Source organism: Phodopus roborovskii, unplaced genomic scaffold, assembly GCF_943737965.1.
Source record: "Phodopus roborovskii unplaced genomic scaffold, PHOROB, whole genome shotgun sequence".
Taxonomy (NCBI): domain Eukaryota; kingdom Metazoa; phylum Chordata; class Mammalia; order Rodentia; family Cricetidae; genus Phodopus; species Phodopus roborovskii.
The window spans coordinates 8,852,987-8,879,678 of NW_026126546.1; the positions used below are offsets into that span (position 1 = coordinate 8,852,987).

General features: G+C 45.4%; 1 protein-coding gene across 2 annotated transcripts in view; it reads left to right on the top strand.

The window, feature by feature from the left end:
* Window positions 1-1,871: 1,871 nt before the first annotated feature.
* Letm1 (leucine zipper and EF-hand containing transmembrane protein 1) overlaps window positions 1,872-26,692 on the top strand; it is a 33,963-nt gene continuing 9,142 nt past the window's right edge. Inside the window, exons 1-7 of one of the 2 annotated variants that reach the window (XM_051200297.1) lie at window positions 1,872-2,141; window positions 6,634-6,694; window positions 12,526-12,976; window positions 15,270-15,413; window positions 16,523-16,660; window positions 17,077-17,280; window positions 24,030-24,149. In XM_051200297.1, coding sequence (XP_051056254.1) covers window positions 2,063-2,141; window positions 6,634-6,694; window positions 12,526-12,976; window positions 15,270-15,413; window positions 16,523-16,660; window positions 17,077-17,280; window positions 24,030-24,149 — 1,197 coding nt within the window. In that variant the 5' untranslated portion in view covers window positions 1,872-2,062. The remainder of the gene's footprint in view (window positions 2,142-6,633; window positions 6,695-12,525; window positions 12,977-15,269; window positions 15,414-16,522; window positions 16,661-17,076; window positions 17,281-24,029; window positions 24,150-26,692) is intronic. The other variant, XM_051200296.1, reaches the window with a different exon arrangement.

Sequence of the window (26,692 nt, forward strand, 5' to 3'; positions counted from 1 at the left end):
TGGATGCCATATGTAGATGGATTTTTCTTTGGGCTCACAAATTACAGAGACATTATTAGTTATGAAAGTGTGGTCTATGGCCTAGGCTTGTTCCTAACTAGCTCTTATAACTTAAGTTAGCCCATTTATATGCTATGTAAAGATATATTGCTATGATTGGTATAATCAGAAGCTGAAAGGTCAAAAGCTAGGCAGGAGAAATAGGCGGGACTTCCAGGAAAGGGTGAGGAACTCAGGATAAATCTAGGCAGGCACTCAAAGGAGATGCCAAATGAGACACAGAGGCATTTGGACATACAGAATGAAAGAACGGTAAAAATCCACAAGGCCAAACATAGATTAATAGAAACTGGTTAATTTAAGTTACAAGAACTAGTAAGGAACAAGCCTAAGCTATAGGCCAAGCATTCATAATTAGTAAGAAGTCTCTGTTATCATTATTGAGGAGCTGGCTGGTGGGACAAAGAAAGACTTGTTACACCTCTCTCCATCTTGCACCTCCTGTTTCCTTTCTGAGTCTTGTAGTGTCTCCTGTGTGCCCAGATCCCCCCTTTCTCTCTCTCTCTCTCCCCAGAAATCCTGCCTATACCTCCTGCCTACCTATTGGCCATTCAACTCTTTATTAGACCAAGCACAGCAAATACACCTTCATACAGTGTACAAATATCCCAAAACACTAGACCAGGTGCAGGGTTTGGGGGCTTTATATGACAGGATAGAGAATTTTCTGTGTGTTAAAGTTTTATCAATAGATGTACTTTTTATAGTCAAAGCCGAGTGATATTTTTCTTGTCAGGCAAATGTCCTTATTTTCACACTGAAGTGGCATCCCTATACTTGACTTACCTCTATGCCTGAAGTCCACAGTGCACACACCCTATCCACTTCACAGGAAAGCTTCCAGACATCTTTGGAGACTCTTTCTCACCTGAGTCCTGAAATGCGAAATGTAGCATAGGCAGGCCTCTTAGTTTTGCTTCAGAAAAACGACTGGGTCGATTACTTCTTCCCAATGGGCTGGGATACTAGTCAAGCATCCTTGCCAGAGGCCAGCTGGAATTGGGACTTGCTTACATCCAGAGAACAAGTCCATTAAGTTCATATTGAGGATCCTCACCTACTATGCTGCATTCACACAACAGGAACAGAGCAAGAATGGTAAAAGCATTCCTCAGAGAACCAAAGCCGGGTAGTGGGAAGTATAAAAGTCTCAATGAAAGGTCTGGTGCTCCAGGGATGGCTTGCAGACCTGTGGAACACTGAAGTGCATAGGGTCTTAGGTCTCCACAAACCCGCAGCCTGCCATTCCGAGGATGCTGTTCTGGAGTGGGCAAGGGTAGATGTGAGTTACCACAGAGGTGACCTACCAGGAGCGCAGATACCTATGGTGTAGGGATGCTGGCCTGGCCTCGAACCAGGTAGCTAGGACTAGCTAGCACAGCCTTCTTCCCGGAGCCTGTCGCCCTGTCCTCGGACAGGGAGTTCTGCTTCCAACCTACCCTTCGTCAAAGTCCCATGAGCCATTTACTACGCCTACTATAGGACTAAGTTGTAAGGAAGTTAGAAGTCGGTTCTAAAGCCGCCAAAGCTCCCGCGGACCAAACTTCGAGTGTTGGTGCTGCAAACGTGCCAAGACTAACTGCAGGAAGTCCTGAGCTGAGCGAGAAACCGCGTGCAGCTCATCCCTCAAGGAGGAGCTTGGGCGAACGCTTGCGGTCCGGGGAGGAAAGCCACCAGGGTGCAGGCTGGGACTGCTAGTCCGTGAGCTGGCCACCCGTTGCACCCTGGGATTGGTAGTCTGTGGCGCCGGCTCTCCCCTCACCTAGCCAGAGGGTGCCTCGGGGCCAATGGGAGCGAAGCCGGCCCGGCCAACCCCGCCCCGCGCCTCCGGACGTCTGTGCCGGGACATGGCCGCTGCCGGTACTGGGTCCTTGAGCTGAGCGCCGGCTGCCGGAGCCAACCGCTGCCGTCAACCGTCCGCGCGGGCTGGGCCCAGGCGCCGGGACGGCGAGGAGCCGCCGAGGAAGCGGAGGCCGCCATAGGACGCCACCGCGGCGGGCGCATGGCATCCATCTTGCTCAGGAGCTGCCGCGGCCGGGGCCCTGCCGGCCTCGCGCCGCCCCGCGCCACCTCCCCGCGGGGTAAGAGACCGCCGAGAACCCGACCTGTTGTGGGTGGCCAGGGACCTGCGCGGGACACTCACCCACGCCATGCCCCAGGCAGCGTGGTGATGATGACAAGCATCCGGAACTCTCTGCCGCCTGGGCTGGGCAGCTTCGCTGTGACCTTAGTTGCTCCGGTCGCTGCAGGTCACCGCTACCGACGGAGGCGTTGAGAAAGTTCCTTAGGGCTGTGGCTGCCCTGGCACTCCCCTCGATGATGAACCGAACCCAGGCATGCCCTTTGGTCAGCTCAGGCTTGGAAGCCGGAACTCCGGCATAAGGAAATTGGGTTTTGGGTGATGCCAGACAGGGGGCCGCTCCCTAGGGTGGGGTGGCCGCTGAGTGGGGTTTCTAAAGAAACTTGTTTATGTCCTGTTTGTAAGTTACGTTAAGGATGAAGCTTGGTCTGTGAGAATGGGACCCAAGACTTTATGGTACTCTCAGAAGCACAGTTGTTGTCACCTTAGCAGTACTGGGGAGCTAGGCGTGGTGGGCCAGGCGTGGTGGCGCACGCCTTTAATCCCAGCACTCTGGAGGCAGAGGCAGGTGGATCTCAAGCCTGGCGTACATTTCGAATTTTAGGCCGGGCCATACACAACAAAAAAAACAACAGCAACAAAACCAGTTGTGATCAGTACAAAGACAATAAAGTATATGTGGGTTTGGTGCGGTTTTTCAAGCTGCCTCTGCCATAAGAACTGTCTACCTGTTAACTTGTTCAGGATGCTGCAAGGCACTTCTGCCCTTTCTTGTTTCTGCAGCTTAAAAATTAGCTGACATTTGTGTGTGTGTTCTTATTATTCTAGGCATAAGATTGTTTTCTGTAATTAACCAGTGCACTTTGAACAAAAATACTGCTTCCCTGACCGTGGATTAGTCAGCTGTGGAACCAATAGGGCAGGGCTGGGAAGCGGGTCCCTGCACTCACTGGAATGACTTGCTGCCAGAGGCAAGAAGGCAATAGAATTTACGTCCTGGTTATTAGTCATAATGAGTAAATTGAGGCTAACATTGTACCAAAATTCTCTTTACTTTTTTTGTTTGTTTGTTTGTGTTTTTCAAGACAGGGTTTCTCTGTGTAGTTTTGGAGCCTGTCCTGGAACTAGCTCTGAAGACCAGGCTGGCCTCGAACTCACACAGACCCACCTGCCTCTGCCTCCCAAGTGCTGGGACTAAAGGCGAGCGCCACCACCTATTTTGCCCTTTTGTGTGATATTCTCTTTTTGTGTCTTTGTCTTCTAAGACACCACCTTACATTAGTTTTTGTGAGTCTTTAAATTGTAACAGTTTCTCAGATTTGTTTGTGTTTTCCATGACCTTGACAGTTTGATGAGTACTTAGGTCAGGTGTGTTGTAGGATGTCTCTTGGTGTTTTGTTGAGTTCTGGGGAGGAAGGCCACAGATTTTAAATGCCTTTCTCATCACATGCTGCCAAGACTCTGCATTTAAGGTGAACTCATCATTGTTAATGTTGATCTGGTTCCCTGGCTAAAGTGTGCTTGTCAGGTTTCTACTGTGGAGTTTCTCCCCTTCGCTTCCCCCCCCCCATAGTTTGTCATCATGACGGGACATGGCAGCATGCAGGCAGACATGGTGATGGAGAGGTAGCTGAGAGTCCTACATCTGGATCTCTACCCCCTTTGCCTTTCTAAGCTGCTTTCTGTGAAAAGGAGTCACTTGGTATGTAGAAATGGGGCTGACAGATCCTAGAGTGTGTGAAAAAGAAGTTTCCAGTCCCTGTGCAATTGTGTAAACCTGTGAGGACTAGTCAAGGCTCAGGAAAACAAAAGGAAACTGGCTTGGAGTGAGACACGCAGCTGTTGATAGCTGCAAGGTGCACCAGACCTGAAGGCTTTGCATGAAGGTCAGGGAGGATATTGCCTGGAGAGATATAAAAGTCCCTTGGAGACCAGGTGAAACAGGGAAAGACATTTGGTCTTTACCCCTGTTCCTGATACTGAACTCCTAAAGCTTTTGGAGTGATAGACAGCAATGAATTTGTTACTTTTGTTTTGTTTTGTTTTGTTTTCTCCTGAGACAGTGTTTCTCTAAGTAGTCCTTTGCTGTCCTGGAACTCACTCTGTAGACCAGGCTCGTCTCAAACTGGGAGATCTGACTGCCACTGCCTTCACCTTCTGAGTGCTAGTATTAAAGGTCTATGCCACCACACCTAGGCTGAGTTTGTTACTGAAGGGAAATGGGAAGTAGGCCTAGGTAGATGAGGAGATTAGAGATTAGAGGGCTGGGACTTAAGCCTAACATCCAGAGAGGTGGAGAATATAGAGTGGTCAGTGGGCCATAGGAAAGAATACTGCAGAAAGAACTTGGGTTGCTCAGAACTCTTCCTGGTCATATCCATGTCTCCTTTTGCTGTTCACTTGTATCCTCTGTGGTAAACTGTGACAATGACTAGAACACTTTGCTGGGTTCTGTGAGTTGTTCTACCAAATTATCAAAACCAAAAGGGTCTTAAGAACCCTTCAAGGGCTTGAGAGATGGTTCATTGGTTAAGAGAGAGGACCTGGGTTCAGTTTCCCTACGCCCACATGACAGCTCACAACTGCCTATAACTCCAAGATCTGACACCCTCACATACATTCAGGCATAACACCGATGCACATAAAATGTAAAAAAATAACTTTTATTATAAAATGTTATGTGTACTTGCGTGTCTGTATGAATATGTATACCGTATGGATGTAGGTGCCCATGAAGACTAGAAGAACCCATAGAACTGGAGTTACCAGCAATTATGAGCCAGCCAATATGAATATGGGGAACGGAACCCAAGTCTTCTGCAAGAGCTGCAAGTACTTTTAACTGCTGCGCTATCTCTTGAGACCAAACCCCAAATTTATAGACAGCAGAAATGCAGGCAGCCGGGGTAGCTATAGTGAAATATAGACCTGTGAGCCTATCACCCTGGATGGCTTTGACAGTGGATAAGGAACAGCCCTCCAATGTTCTTTGGGGGAGAATCCAGGAAGGGAGCTGGTAGAATGGAAACAACAGAGTAAGATCTACCCCAGGCTGTCTTCTGGGTCCAATGGAATGTTTCTGAGCCAAATCCTATAGAAGTACGATTGGAAGGGACAGAGGGGAAGTTCTGGGCCTCTTTGAATTAAGAAGAGTCCGGAAAGGTTTGAGTGACCTGGTCTATGCTTAAAATGCAACACTTGTTGCTTGTAAGAATGAAGCTAGGGGCCAGCTAGATGACTCAGGTTCTTGTTTTCTGGCCTGAGTTCTAACTCCAGGACCCACATGGTTGAAGGAAAAAAAACAAATCTTGTAAGTTGTTTCCTGACCTCTGAATGGGTATGCATACAATAAATAAATGCAAAAATAACATTTTAAATTTAAAAACATATGATTTTATAAAAAAAACAATGTAAACAAAATATCTTCATTATGCATTGTGAATAGTGGTGAAGAAACTAGAATTTTCCAGATTCTACCAGACCCTAAATGTGACCTCTTTCCCCATATAGTCAGAAGAGGTCCCTCCTGACAGGAATGGTAAATGGATGCTGCTACTGATACTCCCACTGCTTAGGGGATTGGTCCACTGCCTTGCTGGCCTATGCTATTGCCTGACGTACCTCTGCATGGGCCACTTGGCCCCTGCTGAGAATGGTGCCTCTGGTTCCCACTGTGCAGAGAGCCTGTTCTCTCTTTCCTGCTTCATACAACAGTGGTGTGAATACGTTCTCATTGTGTTAGGAGAATTAGAGTGGATTAGGGAACGCATCCAAAGTACGTTCTATTGCTCATCTCTACTGTTTTTCCATACACAGCTTCTTTTAAAAATTTGGTTTGTGAGGCAGTGATGACACACACCTTTATCTTGGAAGGCAGAGGCAGGCAGAGCTACGGAGCTAATTCCAGGATAGCCAGGGCTACACAAAGAAACTATCTCAAAAGACAAAAACAAAATAATAATAAATAAATTTTTTATTTAATTGCATTTATTGTGTGTGTGTGCCACAGCATGCGTATGGAGGTCACAAGACAACTTATTAGGAGTTATTTCTCCTACATGTGGGCCCTGGAATGAAACTCAGGTCTTAGTGGCAAGTGCTTTTATCCACTGAGCCATCTTGCCGGCCTTGTAGGGGCTTCCTGTCATTTGTTTTCCCAGTAGTTTTTGTTCCTTGGAATTGTTTGGTCTGTAGGGTTATCTGTTTGCTAGGAGTCAGTGTGTTCTTCCCCTACCCACCTACATCAACTATAGCTGGTTGTGATGGGTCCCACATTGGGAGAGGCCCACAGGCCTTCAGTGCCCCTTCCCTGGGACTTAGCCTGAGACCCAGTTTCCAAACCTGGGGAGATTAGATGCTCTGTTCCACCATGCTTTGATGCCCTCCATCATGTACAACAGTTCTCCAGAAACTTACTGGTAGGGGTTCTATTCAGACCTTCAAAAATGCCTGGTTGACACTTGTCTGATTCCTTTTCTTTATTTCTGTCGTAGGTAGTCTGAGGGATCGAGCTTGTCTCAGTTGTACCAGGACCGTGGGGTTGATAAGCCATGAGTAAGTAAGCCCATCGCTGAATATGTCACTGTGCGTGTCTGCCTGGGGATGTTGGCCATGCACCTGGATTTTCACTCTGTCAGGGAACTGACGGCTTCTTTATTCCTTGTTTCTGTTTCTTTTAAATCTCAATCTGTTTACTTTGATGGCTGTAACCATATAATGTTGATGTATAGTGAGCAAGATGTGTTTAACCGTTCCCTTTGACACCTAACGCCTACAAGGTGACAGTGCCTATAAGACAGTGGCAGCGTCTCAGAAGCCTTGGACTTGCCTCGGGGTTACTGTTCTTCTTGCACTGTGTCCTGCACCCTGTGTTTCTACCTTAGCCCTGCCTTACCTTAAAGACAGGGCCAGGAGATACCCTTAGCTGTCATCTCACATTTCCTTCCACTTCCGTGTCCCTGTCATTTCCTCTGGGAGAGCAGGAAACCAGTGTTATCGTCGGTGTACTTCCTGTCTCCTCAGTTTCTTATTTCTAGAGGGTTTTGTATTCTCGTAAAGCTGTTAACTAATTACTCAGCTCTGAAACATAACCAGCGGTGCTTCTTGTAACAGATTTAATTCCCTGAAATAAAGACAAGTCATTTGTGAAGACTTGGTTTCTGTTAAAGCAGGTTTGGCTTGATGCCTTGTCAAGTGCTGGGATAAACAGGAGGGCCTGTGGGCTCCTTGGACACAGCAGCGTTTCTGGGGTTGGATGGCTACTGCATACACATCGTTTGGTCAGATCCCCACACAGCTGCCTGCCTGAAAGAGTCCCTGTGTGTGGGCCGCCACCATGTGCCTGTTGGGTGATATGCTTATTAGATTTCTCTTTGGCTAGTCTCTCAAGACTTGTCATGGAATCTTCTTTGTGCCAGTAATGGCATTAATGTCTGTGTACAGAGCATCTTTCACTCTCTTACCGGGGTGTGTGTGTGTGTGTGTGTGTGTGTGTGTGTGTGTGTGTGTGTGTGTGTGTTTTGTTTTTTCAAAACGGGTTTCTCTATGTAATAGGCCTGGCTGCCCTGGAACTTGCTCTGTAGATCAAACTGGCCTTGAACTCACAGAGATGCACCTGCCTCTGCCTCCATAGCTCTGAGATTAAAGGCATGTACCACCACCACCGTTTAGCTTCTTTCTCTCTTTCTCTTTCTAAAGTATGCTGGTGAGCTGTTGAGGCCCAGGAGGAATTAGAATAGGATTTGATATAGAGTCTCTGCTTTTAAAGAGCCAACACCATATTAAAGATTAGTGGGGTGCTCTGTAGATGCCTGTTTCCCTATAAAGCCATGAAGATAGAGTTGTAGGGACTGTGATTTATACCTGAATTGGCCTAGATGTTAATCCTTACTTCAGGGCAGTATATGTAGCTAATACTGGGATCCACCATATGCCATTTTCCTTACTAAGCACTCATATAGAGACCAGTTCCCCACCCTTATTCCTTTGAGATTTGTCAGTCCTCATAGTCTAAAACATAGTCTAAAACAACCTTTGTGGAGTTGTGACTGAAACACCATTAAGCCTATCAAACCACTTGAGATTAGCAGCTTTTTGTTTTGTTTTGTGGAGTTGGGAATAGAACCTAAAACCTTGGATTTACTAGATGAATAAATACTCTTATCAATAAGTACAGCCACAGTCTCAAGATTAGCATCTCCCCCCACCCACCCTCCCAGAGACTGGGTTTTCTGTGTAGTCCTGGTTGTCCTAGAGCTCACTCTGTAGACCAGAATAGGTACTGAGTATTCTACTACACTTTATTTATTTATTTAAATTTTTGTTTGTTTGTTTTTTCTTCTCATGTTTGTAGTTCCTCAGCCAGGTAGCAAGTATTGTCTAATGTGGTATAACCACAGGCCTCTAAGTAGAGAGTGTCTGTATTTCTAGAATCATCTCTTGATTTTGAAGGATACTGCTCTGTTGTTCTTTCTTTCTGCTTAGGATGACTTCGTCCCTTGATAGCACTTCCCCAAAGAACAGGGTGACTTATCCTGGTTGGTGTCCTTCCTGACAAGACCTCTCCTTTGGCTTCATGCCTTTCTAGGAGCAGCCTATGGTTGGAGGCTCTGGGGTGCACCAAGGGAGTTACCCTCTTAGGAATGACCTATAGGCATACTTCTGACATTTGTGTGATGTTGATGAGAGTTATAAACACTGACAGCAGCAGAATGTGTCCACCCCCATCTTATGTATATATGTGTTATTTATGCCATCTGTCTGTATGTCCCTGTCCCATTCCTGTTCCTGCCTGCCAGATAGCTAAGAGTATATAGCTGATACAGCAAGGCTCATAGACACTTCTCTTTTGTAAGGTCACCTAACTTGAAGGCTGGACATTCAGGCTTGGCAGGACATAGGCTCAGGACCCTTATGTAGATGGTCACCCTTGCTAAGATTCCTGGCTTCATAATGTAGGTAGATGGGTACTGTATCCTTGTCAACCATCCTGGCAAGAGATCAAAGAACAAATTGTGGAAGTCAGTTCTCTCCTACCATGTGGATGCCAGGAATTAAACTAAGGTCATGGGACTTGATGCTCAGCACCCTTACCCACTGAGCCATCTTGCCAGCTCCAGCAGTGTATTTCTTGTTGAAATATTGTGTTGGTTGGTGCTGTTTCACTCCATTTTGTAGATGATTTTCTCAGAAGAGGAAAGGGAAAAACAAGAGGAAGTCAGGAGATAGGGTGGTGGAAGTTAGGACCATAGTCGGGTCCTTTGGTTATTGCTGAATGCTGATGAGTACCAGCAGCACCAAGATTAGTTCTGTATTGGTGGAAAATTTAAGAACGTTAGATAGCCGGGCGGTGGTGGTGTACACCTGTAATATCAGCACTTGGGAGGCAGAGGCAGGCAGATCTCTGTGAGTTCAAGGCCAGCCTGGTCTACAGAGCAAGTTTCAAACAGGCTCCAAAGCTACACAGAGAAACCCTGTCTTGAAAAACCAAAAAAAAAAAAAAAAAAAAAAAAGAATGTTACATAGTTTGAAGAGGGTTGTAGGTCACTTAACTAGCATGTGGGAGACCTGGATTCTACTCTTAGCACTGCCAAAAAGAAAATTTTTTTTCCTGCTATTTGAAAATGGCAAACATTACAAAACATTATGTATAAGTTGATAGTAACAATGGTTAGTAACATCTCTGATGGCAGTGATAATAGCTCAGTGGATAAAGGCCTCTGACACTAAGCCTGTTGACCTGACTTTGATCCCCAAGAGCCACATCCTGGAAGGGAAGAATAGACTCCTACAAATTGTCCTCTAGCCGATGAGGCTTTTATATCCCCCCCCCCCCAAACAACAAACTCTTTGGTTTTAAGAAAAGGAAGATCTTGGCCCAGTCCTTACCTAGAATGCTGCGTTGCCTGCTTCATCTTTGTATATGTGTCTTTGTGTTGGCTGTCCTTGCACCTGCAGGCATCAAACCTTCTGTGGAAGCCATACCCTTCCTCAGAGAGGATGGGAGATTGATATTTAAGCCCGATGATACACTTGTCCCATGTGCAGAACTGTCTTCTCCTGTACTTTAAGGTGAGGCTAAGATAAAAAGGTAGAAAGTAGGGCCTGCATCTCTCTGTTGGTAAGTAGCTGAATGATACTCTGAATCTGGTTGTGCTGTCTTGTTCCTTATGGCTTCACCCAGAGTGATGTAACACTATGGTTCAGGACAGAGTGGGTCAAAGGCCTCCTCACAACTCCAAGCTTTCAGAGACAAGGAAATCTAGAGGTGTGGTAGTATAGAGCTGGGTGTGGTTTGGACAGAGATTGACAGCACTTTAAGGAGCCCCAAGAGGGTTGGCTGGCATACATACTCACAGACACGTGACCTCGCTGTTTTCACTGGTCCAGGGTCATGTCCATAGCACTCTCCTCTGACGTCACTGCCTGCTGAAAAGTCAGTGTGGGCTTATGATCTGTGACAGGAATTTGGACAATGTCACAGCCGGTGATAGCACCAGAGCTGAGCCTAGGAGCTAGAGCCTTGGAGCCCATTAAGTCCCATGCCCTAACTCGTTGTGGGCTCATAGTGCTCTGTACCAGCTATCACTGTACACTACACACTGTGAGGCAAGACCATGTGTATCGCCAGTCTTATATGAGTCTGTCTATGAAGGATTATGATTTTGGAGAGTCATACCTTGCTTCCCATTGCTGGCTCCATTCCTGGTAGGTGTATTTCATCATAAGATTACAAAGAAAGCTCCTGAAGTTATAAGGTCACTGCAGTTGCAGTAAGTGGATCAGCATTTGTGTGTGTGTGTGTGTGTGTGTGTGTGTGTGTGTTGGTTGAGACAGAGTCATACTATGTAGTACTGACTAGCAAATACTGACTCACTGTCCCTCTCTGTAGCTCATGGTGGCCTCAGACTCAGAGATCTTCTGTACTTATGCTTCCCAAATGCTTGCATTAAAGCTGTCCACCACTACACAGGGCTTTTCTAAACTTCTATTTTAATTTTACTTTATTGTGTGTAGGGACAGAGGTACATGCCGTGACACCAGTATAGAAATCAAAGGACAATTGCAGGAGTTGGTGTTCTATTACCAATGTGGCTGACAAGGATCAAACTCAAGTCATCAGGCTTAGCAGCAGGCAGCTTTATCCACTGATCCATTTCATCAGCTCAGAGCTGCCAAGAGCTAGAGGCAAGACAAAGTGGGCTTTGAGCACCCACAACAGGCTTTTAGAGTGAATTTGGAGTTTGTGGCTACCCAGAGGTTAGTTGTGAATGACTAGTAGGGAGAGGTTTCTAATGTACACTGTAAACCCGAAGGAGGACTGTACAGCTCAGTTGTTTCGTGATTAGAGGGTAAGCTCAGTGCAAACTCTCAGCGCCAGGTTAGGCATGGTCCCCATTGCGGTCGGTCTTCTCTTTATGAGTGGGCTCTGCTTGGGATCTAGGCTTTGTCCAGTGTGGACAAAGAAGTCTAAGATTTTTAGCTAACAGCTCTGGTTGTGGCCTCAGTCAATTTAGGGCTATTCTGGAGCCTTCACTCTGGTGAAGAGGTATATGATGACATATGTGCCTCTCATCACTCTGGCAGGTGTTTAGTAGGTGCATGTCTCAAAGAGTACACTAAAGGAAAGTAGACAGGTATGGGAACCGTGCTAGAGCCAGATAAGAGAATGGGCCCTAGACTCTCCTTTGGGGTTTCCCTTTTTACCAGTGCCTTCTATCAACCAGGAGTCACCTGTTGAGAGAGAATATCCAAACTGGACAGACTCTTGACTCTTGGACCCCATACCATCATGTCCTAAAGTCATGGATATCACTTCCTACATCAGGTGCCATGGGGTGGGTTGAATCCAATCAAGCTTCTGCTTTGTATGCATGTCTGCCCTGCTGCTGTGTGTCTGTGTGTGCATGTCTGTCCTGATGCTGTGTGTCTGTGTACATATGTCTGTCCTGATGCTGTGTGTCTGTATGTGCAAGTCTGTCCTGCACTATGTGTCTGTGTGTCTGTCTGTCTGTGAATGCGTGTCTATTCTGCTGCTGTGTATCTGTCTGTCTGTGAATGCGTGTCTATTCTGCTGCTGTGTGTCTGTCTGTGTATGCGTGTCTGTCCTGCTACTGTGTGTCTGTCTGTGTGTGTATGTATGTCTGCCCTGCTGCTGTGTGTCTTTGGGGGCTTATGAGTTAGGTCAGTGAGGCTCACACTCACGTGGGGTCCGGCTAGGCCACACACCATCCTGTCCCATGTGTAAGCCCTCCTCAAGGCTTCTCCAAGGAAGTAAATGGGATACATAATTTGATCCACCATGGAGTATGGCTTGATGTTTGGTATTGAGTGGTCAGATAGGTAGGAATTTCTCATTGCTGCTTTTCTGTTTTTCCCTTTTCAAGGAAAGTTCTATCTCGCTGTTGTACTCCAGCCAACCCTGTGTACCTCTGCTTCAAAGGTGAGCCCCTCAGCTGTTGGACTCACAGGCCAGAGTGCCGGGGCACCATTGTAAGGGCAACATGGACACCTGCCTCTGCAAGATTGGTTGTTACAGGACCTCAGTACCTTCCTGTGCGCAGCTGGCACTCATCACCCCCCCTAGGAGAGGACTCTGTGATAGAGAAGTCCCTCAAGTCCTTAAAGGACAAAAATAAGAAGCTGGAAGAAGGTGGCCCTGTGTACAGCCCACCAGCTCAGGTGGTAGTAAAGAAGTCCCTTGGGCAGAAGGTACTGGATGAGTTGAAGCACTACTACCATGGCTTCCGCCTGCTCTGGATTGACACCAAGATAGCTGCCCGCATGCTGTGGCGCATCCTCAACGGTCATACGCTGACTCGCCGGGAGCGCAGGCAGGTATGGGACACACCATGCTCTTCTTTCTACGAAGGTTATTTTCTGCTCCTTCTGATAAAACGTCAGTAATAGTTCACAGAAACATGAACCTGTCTCATACTACTAGTGGATTGTAATATGATTGCTGACATGCTGTCTCCTCCCTTGGTGGTTTCCTGCAGCCTTGCCCTGGGTCTCTATGTTTCTGTTTCTACTTCATAGACTGTGTCTCCCGGGGGACGTTCTATGAGCATTGACTGTAATTCCTCTGACTTTATGCTCTGAAAAGGCCCTTCCTGGGGCTGGAGAGATGGCTCGGTCATTAAAAGCACTTATTGCACTTAAGACTTTGTACAAGTTTGAGTTTAAAGGTGACAGACTAGTCTGGCAGAGGAAATTTTAAAACAAAAAGAAGAGCAGAGGCCTACAAGATTGGCTCATCAGTTAAAGGTGCTTGTTGCGGAAGCCTGACCACCTGGGTTTAGTTCCTGAAACATGTAAGGGCTCAGGGGGAGAAACAACTGCACCAAGTTACTCTTTGACTCCTACATGTGTGCTGTGCCACACATGCACCCTCCCACATACATGATAGGCGGGCGCACACACACACAATGAAAATTGTTTTAACCCAGGTTCATAATGGGAATCAGGAGCAAAATCTGAGTAGAAAGACTTGAAAACTTTTCAGTAAAAGTTGGAGCTAAGGACAATACAGTTGTTAAAGAAATTGGGGCTGGGGCTGGAGAGATGGCTCAGCAATGAAGAGCACTGGCTGCTCTTCCAGAGGACCTGAGTTCAATTCCTACCACCCACATGGCAGCTCACATCTGTCTGTAATTCCAGTTCCAAAGCTTTTTACACCATCATACAGCCGTAAATGCAGGCAAAACACCAATGAACATGAAATAAAAATAAAGTTAAAACAAAAGAAGAAACTGGGACCATGGGGCTGGAGAGATGACTCAATGTTGTATAACGCTTATTGCTCTTGCAGAGGACCTGAGTTCAGTTCCAGCACTGTGTAATGGTTCACAATCATCTCTAACTCTACTTCCAAGACTTCAGACACTCTCATTTGACCTCTTTCTGCACCAGGCATGCACATGGTACACACACATGTACACACACACACATACACACATATGCACGCAAAGCATTCATGCATATAAATAAATTTTTTAAAACATTTTTTTTTTAAGAGAGAGATTAAGGCCAAGCATAGTAGTGCATACATTTAATCCCAGCACTTGGGAGACAGGCAGTCACATCTTTGTGAGTTCGAGGCCAGCCCGGTCTACAAAGTAAATTCCAGGACAGCTAGGGCTGTTCCACAGAGAAACCCTGTCTGGAAAAAGACAAAACAAACAACAAAAAGCAAAAAGAGAGAGAGTGGGACCATTAGAAACAAGCAACGCAGCGTGCCAGTAAAAGAAGTGTCTGAGAAAAAGACCCTGCTTGCTTACGTTCTGTTAATCTATAACAAGTTATTTGGACATGAATGTATGTGGGTTCTTGGAACAATTTATTTTTCACCTGTAATATGTAAAATGTCTAATCATGTAAGGGATATGGAAAACATGCTTTTTACCTGTATTCACTTGAAAAATAGAATGTAACCACATGATAACTTTTATAGTGCCTGAAAGATTTTGTGGGAAACATAAGCTGTAGAGGAACAATAAAGAGCAGAATACAGAAGACAAATAAAGAAGAAGTCAGAAGGAAACCATCAAAAAAATAAAGCACAAAAGTACTTTGTGAGAAACATGCCTTTAGGGCATCTAAAAAATTGTCCAGGCCAGATGGTGGCGCATGTTTTTAATCCCAGCACTTGGGAGGCAGAAGAAGGTGGACCTCTGTGAGTTCGAGGCCAGCCTGGTCTACAAAATGAGTTCCAGGACAACCAGGGCTGTTACACAGAGAAACCCTGTCTTAGGGGGGAAAAAATTGTTCAGACCATGGCCTATATAGACTCTGCTATGGAAAATTATAAACTCATTTGAATGCCTTCACAGGTCCTCTACTTGCAGATGGTAGTCTGGGACATCTTTCATAGGTTGCTATCTTGTCTAAATTGCCCTCCTTTGGGCCTGTCTTGTTTGTCTCTACATACATCCTGTGCATCTAGTGAGCTATGAGTTAGCACCCTACCCCATTCTTCTGAAGGCCATTGGCATTTAGACTATGAGAAAGAAATGGGTTTGTGGGGTATCTGCCAAGAACTCTTGAGTCTGTAGTAATGGTTGAGTGTGTAGTAATGGTGAGAGATGCTCCTGCATGTCTCTGTCCCCACTGATGTGCCCACTCTTTGCAGTTTCTCCGGATTTGTGCAGACCTCTTCCGCCTAGTGCCCTTCCTGGTGTTCGTGGTGGTGCCCTTCATGGAATTCCTGCTGCCTGTGGCTGTAAAGCTCTTCCCCAACATGCTGCCATCCACATTTGAAACCCAGTCCATCAAGGTGAGGGCACTGGTGTTATGATAAAAACCTTGGTGGATTGATTCCATGGCACTCGAGGGTGACTGAGGCAGAGGACAAACATTCCAGGCAGACAGAGCTTAAGTGAGAAGTTTTATTAGAAAGGGGATGGAAGGAAGAAAGAGACACAGAGAGAGAACAAAGAGAAGAGGGAGACAAGAAAAGTCCTGTCTGCCCCAGGAGAACAGCAGGGAAAGGAGCCAGAAAGAGAGCATAAGTGGGTGGTGATCTTTCTTTTAAAGGGGTTCTTTGCACCTGCACGCAGACTACACAACCATGGTCTGACCAGGGTACTGCCTGAGTGCATTCTGCCAGGTGATAGGGGCAGGCCAGCATACTGCCTGAATCCTTACAACTGGGACTTTGGACTTTGAAAATGAATCTAAGGACTGGGGCAATGACTAAATGGGCAAAGAAGTACTTGCATGAAAATACAAGGTCTTGAATTTAAATCCCTGGAACTGTGTAAAAACCAAGCTGGGTAGTGCATCTGTAATCCCAGTTCTCCTGTAGCGAAGTGGAATATAGAGACAAGACAGTTCCTAAAAGATCATGCCAGTTAGTGGCAAACAACAAAGTAGAAACCCTGTCTCAAACAAATGGATGGTGAGGACCAACACCCTAGGTGTCCTCTGATCTCCACACTCACATAAGTCAGTGTACACGTACCTACATTAAACAGACAAACACAAACAAAATAAATAACAGATAGAAAGAAAATGATTCTAAAATTCCTTCCAGAGCACACATTGCTACATGCTTGTTGTCTGGTTCTTTTGTGAAGCATCAGCTGAGCCAAATAATTATGTCAGACCAAATGATCCATGAGGCCCCAAAACCTCACTATCTGGTCCCTCATGAAATAAGTATACCATCTTCTGCTATTGAGGTAGTGTTGGGACTTCACACAGACATTTTTAAAAATCATGAAATAGAATTTAAGAATATGTCACACTTAGATTTTGTTCCTTGAAGGGTATGGGATGTGGGAGACTCGTCTTGCAATAGGCAGCAATCTAAGCTAAGGTCCTGGTGGAATGCGAGAAGGTGCAGGGCATGGCTGGAGTATAACCCTAACTTTGCTCTCATAGGAGGAAAGGCTGAAGAAAGAACTTCGGGTAAAGCTAGAGCTAGCCAAGTTTCTCCAGGACACCATAGAGGAAATGGCCCTGAAGAACAAGGCAGCCAAGGGGAATGCCACCAAAGATTTCTCTGCATTTTTCCAGAAGGTGTAGTATTCCCATCTGTCAGATGTTGGTTTGAATGTCCAGAACTACTAGGCCTTTTCTTCCATCTTCCTTCCTTTACTTCTTTTTTTTTTTCTTCTAAATTGTATACCCGGCAGAATAAAGCTCCCTCTCAAGGGAACTGTAGTTACATACAAATGTGCCTCTTCCTGCTACTGAGAAACTGGGTTGTGACCCAGGACAGTGCCTCACAGCCCTGATGGAAAAAGGACGGCAGAACTGACCCCACAGCTGGCATTCCCAGCCTCCTAGTGGACAGCAGCTTGGATGCTGTGTATACCTGTGCCTCATACAGGCTTAGATTGCCTGAGGTATAACAACTCCCAGGAAAACTTAGTGAGAGGTAGGTGAATGCATAGTTTGCACCTAATGGATAATACTTGGGATTACTTCTGCAGATCCGGGAGACAGGGGAGAGACCCAGCAATGAGGAAATCATGCGTTTTTCCAAATTATTTGAGGATGAACTGACCCTGGATAACCTCACGAGGCCTCAGCTGGTAGCACTGTGCAAGCTGCTAGAACTTCAGTCCATTGGCACCAACAACTTCCTGCGTTTCCAGCTCACCATGCGGCTGAGGTCCATAAAGGCTGATGACAAAGTGAGTTGGGCCAAAAGTCAAATCTGCTGTGGTGCTCTGGCCACTTGTCTTTGTGCTTTGCACATGTGTCTCTGCTCCATTTTCTCTCTGCAGTGCAGTCTTCTTGATTTTTTTTTTTTTTTTTCTTTCTCATTTCCTTGTCATTCTTTTTTTCTGGCATAGCTTAGGCTGGCCTAGAACTTACTAAATGGCCCAGGCTACTAAGTGCTGGGATTACAAATATAAACCACTATACCTGCTTTGTTTGGTCGGTTGGTTTTTCTTTTTACTTGGGAAGAACAGTCCTGGGTATTGAACCCAGAGCCTCACATACTGTATGAGCACTCTAACTCCTGAGCTGTATCCTTAGCCCCCTTTTCTTTTCCTTTAATTCTTTTAGATTTATTTTATTTTATATGTATGAATGTTTTGTCTGCATGTATCTATGTCTACCTTACCACATATGTGCCTGGTGCCCTCAGAATTCAGAAGAGGGTATGGGATCCTGAAACTGGAGTGATGAATGGTGGTGAGTCACCATGTATGTGATGGGAATTGAACCCTTGTGCTCTGGAAGAACAGCCAGTGCTCCTACCTGTTGAGACATCTCTCCAGCCTCGCTCTATTTTCTTTTTTTACATTTTTTTCTCTTTATGTTTTTTTTAATGTGTGTGTAGTATTTATGTGTGTATGCATGTTTTGCGTGTCTGGATGGGTCACATGCATGTGTAAGGATGATGTTCAGATCATCCTCAATTGTTCTTCTATCTTACTCAGTACAGCAGAGTCTTCTAGTCAGACCTAAAACTAGACACAATGGCTAGTTTCCTAGCCAGCTTGCTTTAGGGTGTCCCCAGCCTCTGTCTTCCAAGGCTGGGTGTCAACCAGCCTTGGCTAACCATCAATTCACTATATAACCAAGATTTGCATTTAACTCTTTTTTAAAAATTTTTTTATTGTAATTTATTTATTTTTATTTTATGCATTGGTGTTTTGCCTGCATGTATGTCTATGTGAAGATGCTGGATATCCTGGAACTGGAATTACAGACAGTTGTGAACTGCTGTGTAGATGCTGGGTATTGACCTGGGTCCTCTGGAAAAGCAGCAGTCAGTGCTCTTAACTGCTGAACTGTCCCTCCAGCCCCAGCATTTAACTCTCTTAAGACATTTAAAAAAAAAAAAAAAACATTTACTTATTTAGTGTGTCTGTGTGTGTGCAGGCAGGTATGGGCATCACATATTATATGTGTGGAGTCAGTTATACTTGCATGAGTCAGTTATTTTAATTCTATTGTGTTGTTCTTAAGGATCAAATTTAGGTTATCCAGCTTAGTGGGAAGCACCATTTTGCTTCCCTGGCCTTCAACTCTTAATCTTGTTGCTTCCATCCTGTGTAAGATTGTAGACATGTCTCACCACATCTAGCCTTAGCAGTCTTTCTTTACTTTTTATTTTGAACAGACAGGGTCTGTTACCAGGTCAACCTTGAACTTTGAATCTCCCTTCCTCTACCCTCCAAATCATAGGATTACAGGGGTGGACCACCAGGTCTGGCTTGCTTGCCTGCCTTCCTAATTTCTCTTCCCTCTCCTCTCTTCCTCCCTGTCCCTCTCTGTTCATTTATCTGCAGGCAGTCAAGGGCTCCCTACTTAGCCCTGGCTATCTTGGAACTTGCTTTGTGTAACAAGCTGACCTCAAAACTCACTATGTAGACCAGGCTGGCCTTGATCTCATAGAGATCTGCCTGCCTCTGCCTCTCAAGTGCTGTGATTAAAGGCATGCACCACCATACCTGGCCCTTGCTTTCCTTTCCTGAACATACTAATCATACATAGTTCAAGTCCAGTATTTATAGGACTGGGGAGTCTGTGGGTCTTTGCGTTTGCTGTCCTTGCTTTTGTTTGTCTGCTCTGTTTCATTTTTCGGAACTACAGATACTGACTGTTTTAACAGAGATTCTTCTCTCAGGAAGGACTCAATGGGCAAGCTCCAGGGGCTGGCTACTTCTACCCTTGCCAGGGTGGCCTTGGGCTGGGAAAGTTTTGGGGAGCTAGCAAGGAGGGAGCTAACAAGGAGCTGACTTTTGTCCTCAGCAGGTAGTAAGAGCTACCTCCTCTCCATCAAGGTATCATTAGGACAAGTGGAGAACCATGGATTCCACTCTAGCCCCTCACTGTCAAGGGCATTCAGGAGAGGCCAAGCAGAGTTAGGACTTTGACACCTGCCTGACAGTCACAAGACCAGTGGGAGCTAGAAGGGGAAGCAGTAACGAAGAACTTCTGCCCTGGCAGCCAGGATGTCTACAGAAGTGGAGTTAAGGGTGTTTACCTTAGGGAGTCAGCCAGTACACTAGGGATCCTGTGCCCTCAAACATTCTATAGGCCACCCCTTAACTGTAACAAGTCTTTTTCTGTCCCACTAGACAGCTCCCAAATCACGACACCAACCAAGACTTCTTATTAATTATGAAAGGTCGGCCTTGTTCCTAACTAGCTCTTATAACTTAAATTAACCCATTTATATTAATTTATGTTTTATCATGTTGCATTACCTCTCTTCTATCTTGCACCTCCTGTTTTCTCTCCATGTCTCCTGGCTCCTTTTGCTTGCCTAGATCCCTCTTCCTCTTCCTTTCTCTCCCTGGGAATCCTACCTATATCTTCTCTTCTGCATAGCTATTGGCCATTCATCCTTTTATTACACCAATCACAGCAGTACATCTCCACATACACTTAACTTGTGGATGGGACCAAGTAGTACTGTGGAGGGACACCTGTGTGACTTGCTGCAGAGTAGGGATAGAGAATGAAAGGAACTGGCACTATGCCTTTGTTCCCCATGGGGGAGCAGCCAGGGGGTGGTTTTGGCGATAGTCTGTGAAACAAGAAGATCAAGGTTTGTGTTTGGTTAAGAAAACCAGCGCACAGAGCAGCTCTGTCTGTAAGATGCAAAATCTGAACTGCACATCTGTGAAAGTAGTAACCAGCCCCAACAGCAGTGTCAGAAGAAGCCCATGTGACAGAAAAACTAGAATCCCATCCAGATTCTTCTGCCATGTACCCATGTGAAAAGTCACATTAGGGTTAGAAAGATCACTCTGTGGTTAAAATCATTTGCTATCTGATACAGAAATGATAGAATAAAAAGGTAGATTATTGAATCTACTTTTAAACCAAAACTACAACTAATAGTTTACATATTTTACATTGGTATAGATTTTTGTATATTGATACAAATTTGAGTTTGTTTTTGTTATCCTGTGTGTATGTTTCTACACTTGTTTGGAATATTGTGCTTAAGCAGCTCATTTAAAAATATAATGTATAAACTTTAGACCTGCAACTGTAGAGAGTCCAGGGGACCAAATTAGGCCCTCCAGATATGGGAGACAGTTGTGAAGCTTGGACAATCAGAGGGGCCCTGGCAGTAGGACCACGATACAAACCTGGTACACAAGCTAGCTTGTTGGAGACAATTCCTTAGGGTGAGATGCCATGCCCACTGACAGCAGGGCCATGATGTAATCTGGGTACATGACCTAGCTTGTTGGAGCCCATTGCCTATATATAGTAGGATGTCATACTCAATCTTAATGCATGGGAGAGGGGCCGGGCTCTGCCCCAACCTATTATGCCAGACTTTGTTGACTCCTCATGGGAGCCCTTACCCATGAGGAGGAGTAAACTAGGAGTGGGCTATGGGGTAGGTGAGGGAGGGTGGGAGGAGGCAAGGAGAGGTGAGAGGGAGAACTGTGGTTGAAATGTAAGATGAAATCAAAAAGTAAAAAATGGAAAAAATATAATATATAGTTAAAAAATACAGGTTAATAATTAGTCATCCATAATAGTCACCCATATCTATCAAACTATGGTCATTGTAGTTAGGTTTTCTAAGTAACAAAACAATCCTTTTCTACACTATGAATATGTATTACTCTCTTTGACTAATAAAAAGGTAGCTGGGCAGGAAGTTAGATAGGAATGCCAAACTGAGAAGAGTGGGAAGAAGGAAGGCGGAGTCAGGAGACACCAGCCAGCCTCCAGGAAAGTAGGACTTAAAGAAAATGAAGTAACAAGCCATGAGCCATGTGGCAAAGCATAGATAAGAAATACGTGTTAATTTAAGTATCAGTTAGCTAGTAATAAGCCTGAGCTATTGGCCAAACACTGATAATTCATATTCAGCCTCTGAGTCAATTTATTTGGGACCAGGCAGTCAGGACAGGAAACATCCATTTACAGCTGTCTTTACAAAGAATGTGAGTTTGGTTCCCAGCACCTATATGGTGGCTCACAACCATCTGTAACTCCAGTTCCAGGGGATTTTCAACACTGTCTTCTGACCTCTGTGGGCATCAGGCACACATGTGGTACACTTACATATATGCAGGCAAACACTCATACACATAAGTAAGTTTTTAAAAAGTGAAAGGGGCCAAGTGGTGGTGAAGCACAACTTTAATGCCAGCACTCGGGAGGCAAAGGCAGACAGATCTCTGAGTTTGAGGCCAGCCAGGTCTACAGAGCGAGTTCCAGGACAGCCAGGGCTGCACAGAGAAACCCCATCTCGAATTAAAAAAAAAAAGGAATGAGGAACAACCAAGACAGTTCTCAAGTAAAGAACACAAGAATTGTCTCACACTCCTTAAAGAATGGTCAAAGAAGCAAACAACCAAGACAGTTCTCAAGTAAAGAACACAAGAATTGCCTCACATTCCTTAAAGAATGGTCAAAGAAACAAAGGAGACGGGCGGTTGGTACAGTGCTGGCCGTGTAAGCATTTAGACCTGCGTTTAGATTCCCAGAACTATATCAGCACTGGTATAGGCAGAGACAAGTGGCTCCCTGAAGCATATTGGCCAGACAATCTAGTTGAATTGATGAGCTTCAGGTTCAGTTAAACTCTTGTCCCCAAAGAAATAAAAGAGAGCGATCAAAGAAAGACACCCCCATATACAGTTGTGGCCTCCAAATCCACGCGCACACATATGTACACACATTAACTGGTACACACACTACAGATATGATACACACACACACGTGCCAAAGGATGTTTTCTACCCAAACTATTATACAGTGCAAGATGAAGCTTTGGAATAGCAGAAGGAAGGAGGCAGGAAGAAGTTGTTTGAGTGAGTGTGGCCAGCCTTCACCACCACTTTCTAGTAAGCTGAAGGAAGGTCGGTAGCATTTGTGATGTGGTTCTCTGAGAGAAGAGAAAACAGCTGAGATGACCAGATCAGGAGTGGGAGAAGGCAAAGGAAGGTGAGAGGTCTGCCCCTTGTTCCACTCTATAAGTTGTGATAAGTGTGCACTATATTCCCAGAGCATTCCATCACAATGCTTCAATAACCTGAGGGAAACAGAGCAGAAAAAAAAGCCAAAAATTGCTTTTTTTTTTTTTTTTTTTTTTTTTTTTTTTTTGCATAGTAAGTAAGCTGGAAATGGCCCCATCTTACTGGGAAAACAGGTAAACAGAATGATCCAGGCAGCCTACGAGAAGCTGCCCATCAGTCAGGAGTCACCTTGAATGCTCATGGCAGCCAGATGTGTCCTCAGGAATTCCAGAAGTTCCTACCATGTGATTTCTGTGTGTTTCTCCAAATAACAAGTGACAGCCATAGAAGCCAGGGTTTGTATAAAAGGCATCATGTGGGTCCTCATTCAGGCAAACATTGCTCTGTCCTGCCTGCAGTGAGAAGGATGTGTGTATCTCTGAGTATGGCAGAGTTTAATTCAAAACCCTGAGCAGTGACGCAGTAGGATAGTTGCGCAGTTATGGACACAGCAAGGGCTCAGGAGTTGCCCAGCACAAAGTGGCACCCCGTTGTTTGCCTCATCTCTTCTCTCTCTCTTAACCTGTTGCTTCCTCTAGGTCTCCAGGTCTCCTTATCCCAAATTGGGGTCACCATGACCTGCACAACTGTTGACTGGAACAAAGGAAACACCTCTGGGTATGAGGTCAAGGTGTCTTCAATGCGTTGGGCCTCTCTCCCTCAACACTGTGGATCTGAGCCCTGCAAGGCAGGGCTGGTTCTGTCACAGGAAAGAGCAGGCTGCCCCCAGCATCTTCTCTAGGAAGTGCCTACATGGAGGTGGGCCTTCTGACATCTTGGTGTCAGTTCTGGCTGTCCTGTGTTTTCATGACCTTTTCCAGATGGCTCAAGTTACTTGAGACTCAGGACCTGCTCTGATGGCACTGTTTTGTCTTTTCTTCTGGTGCCGGGGATACACCCTTGCATCCCAAGGCACTGAGCTATGCCTAAGACTTAGAACTTATCAGTAAAAACCTGCTGCTGCTGCTTTTATTTATTTATTTTCAAGACAGGATTTCTCTGTGTATCCCTGGCTGTCCTGGAACTTGCTTTTTAGACCAGGCTGGCCTCAAACTCAAAGAGATCTACCTGCCCCCGCCTCCCAAGTACTGATATTAAAGGCAGGCACCACCACCACCCCACCTTTTTTTTAACTTTTAAAATTGTGTATGTATGAGTGTTTTGCCACATCTGTGCCACATAAGTGCCTATGTAGGTGAGAGAGGGCATTAGATCACCTGGAACTATAGTTATAGAAGGTTATAAACGACCATGTGGGTACTGGGAACCAAATTCAGGTCCTCTGCAAGAGCAACAAGTGCTCTTAACCAATGAGCCATCTCTCTAGCCTCAGTAAAATGGTTTCTAATTCAATTCTTTTTTCCCACTTGTGTTAACAACAATGACTTAGATCTGGATGATCTTGAAAAGCAGTAATTGGCTTTCTTTTCCAGCTGATTTCTGAGGAGGGAGTGAACAGTCTGAATGTCAAGGAATTGCAGGCAGCATGTCGAGCACGAGGCATGCGAGCGCTTGGAGTCACAGAAGACCGTCTGAAGGACCAACTGAATCAGGTGTGTGGCCTCAGTGGCTGCTTGGGGCAGATTTGTAGCTTTCTTCTCAGTTAGGAATTATCTAACTTTGCTCTAGGCCAGCACAGGCCTTCTCTCTCTCTCTCTCTCTCTCTCTCTCTCTCTCTCTCTCTCTCTCTCTCTCTCTGTCTCTCTCTGTGTGTGTGTGTGTGTGTGTGTGTATGTGTGTGTTCAAACTAGAAAAGCCCTAAGGTTAGATATGGCCTGAGTGGTATTCGTAAAGCCCAGAATTCTGTGCTTAACACCATGGGAGTACACACATACACACAAACCTGAACATGATGGTACGTGCTAACACAGGATCACCGAGTTTGAGGGGCAGCCTGGGCTATAGTAAGACCCTGTCTCAGAACAGAGAGAAAGTAAGAGGAAGAGGGCTATAGGTCAGTATGTAGACTGCTAGCTTAGCATGCACAGGGCCCTAGGTTGGATCTCTAGTACCATCTGAATGGTTGTACACATCTGTAACCCTGGCACTCAAGATGTGGAGACAGGACAATCAGCCCTTCACCTTTCATAGCAGAGGCTTAATAGATGTAAGATGTGGTGAGCTTGGCTTTTCTCCTAGCTCAGCTCCACGCCTCTGGTGCCCTTGGCAGTGGTTCACCTGCCACTTTTCCATGAACTCTTCACATGTGGCCAAAGATGAGTGGGCACCCACTTCCCCAGTAAGCACTTTCCTGTGATCCTTTCTCATCATTTTTCTCCAAGGACTTCTCATCACATAGGTAGCTTCCCAGCACTGACCTAAAGGCTGTGTACATTGGCGAACTAGAGAATCCAAGGTTTGGTCATTTGACCTCTGCCCTTCTGCTGCTGCTCAGCCTTTTCACACATTCTTAGCATTTCCTCTTCTTTCTGCCTCTATGTTTATGTATGTTTATGACCACATGCATGCCTAGTGACCTTGGAGGTTAAGAGAAGATGTTTGATCCCCTGGAACTAGAGTTACAGACAGTTGTAAGCATCCTTGTATGTGTTCGGAACTGAACCCAGGTCCTCTACAAGAACAAGTGCTCTTAACAGCTAAGCTGTCTCTCTAGCCCCTCTTCTCCTATTTTCCTCTGTGTTCAATGTGTGCACAGAAGATAACAGATTTTTCTGTCCACTTGAAAGGTTGTCTTTTTGTCACTAAGGTATACTGATCGGTACGGAGCCCATGGCATGCCTGTATGTGAATGTGAACTCATTTTATGTTCTTGTTGGAGGTCAGAGGACAACTGTCAGGAATCTGTTCTCTCATGCAACCTTGTGGGACCTGGGAATCAAACTCAAACTGTCAAGTCTATAAATAAATGTCCCAGCCAAGTGTAGTGGTGAACACCTTTAATCCAAGCACTGGGGAGGCAGAGGCAGACGGATCCCTGAGTTTGAGGCCAGCCTGGTCTATATACAGAGCAAGTTCCAGGACAGCCAGGCTACACAGAGAAACCCTGTCTTTGGGGTGGGATTAAGGGTGGGGGGGGGTGATGTCTCTACCTGCTAAGCCAACCTATCAGCCTTATCCGTTAGTTTTTAGCATAGTGTTTGGGATTTCAACTAGAGGCTGCACATATGCTACGCAAAAACACTTTGTCACTGAGCTACAGCCCCTGCCCTCTAAAAGTTTTGTTTGTTGTGTGAGACCAGGTCTCACTCTGTAGCCCTGGCTGTCCTAGGCTCACATGTAGGCTAGAACCCAGAGACACACCTGCCCCTGCCTCCTGAGTGCTCGGATTAAAGGTGTGTGCCACCATATCCAGCCTGCTCTTCAAATTTTAAAAAAGAAAGAACTATTTTTCTAGATAAGATCTCCTACATGACCTTATATATGACCAGACTGACCTTGAATTTCTAGGTGTCCTGTATTAGCCTTTCTAATTTTTTTTTTTTTTTTAATATCTAAACACATGGGCCGGTACCATGGCTCTGTGAGTAAAGGTGCTTGCCTCTAAGTTTGACAACCTGAGTTTGTTTTCCAGAACCCGTGTGATAGAAAAGGAGAGGTGACTCCCAAAAGTCATTCTCTGACTTCCATTCATGTGCCTCTGGCATGTGCTGCTACCCCTCCCAAATAAACAGGTGTAAAACATATGAATAAAACACAAAAGTTACAAATAGTAATGGGTATAAGTAATAAATATGTATGGTACCCGAGGCCTTTTTTTTTTTTTTTTTTTTTTAAGTGTCAGGCTATAATAGCCCAGGCTGCCATAGAATGTGGGATCCTTCTGCCTCAGCTAGTGCAGGAATTACCACCACCGGCCAGTGTACTAACTTGTTTTTAGCCACACAGCACAGTGACTGTTTTCAGGGTACCTGGAGCTGATGTGTTGTTCAGTTTACTAGGGTGTGTACTTTGTATTACATATATTGGATTTTTTTAATCTTTATTTTATGTGTATGGGTGTTGCATGTATGTTTGTGCACCTTGTGCATGCAGGTCCCCATGGAGGTCAGAAAAGGGTGTCAGATACCCCAGAATTGAAGTTACAGTTGTGAGCTGCCATGTGAATGCTAGAAACTGAACCCAGGCCCTTTGCAGG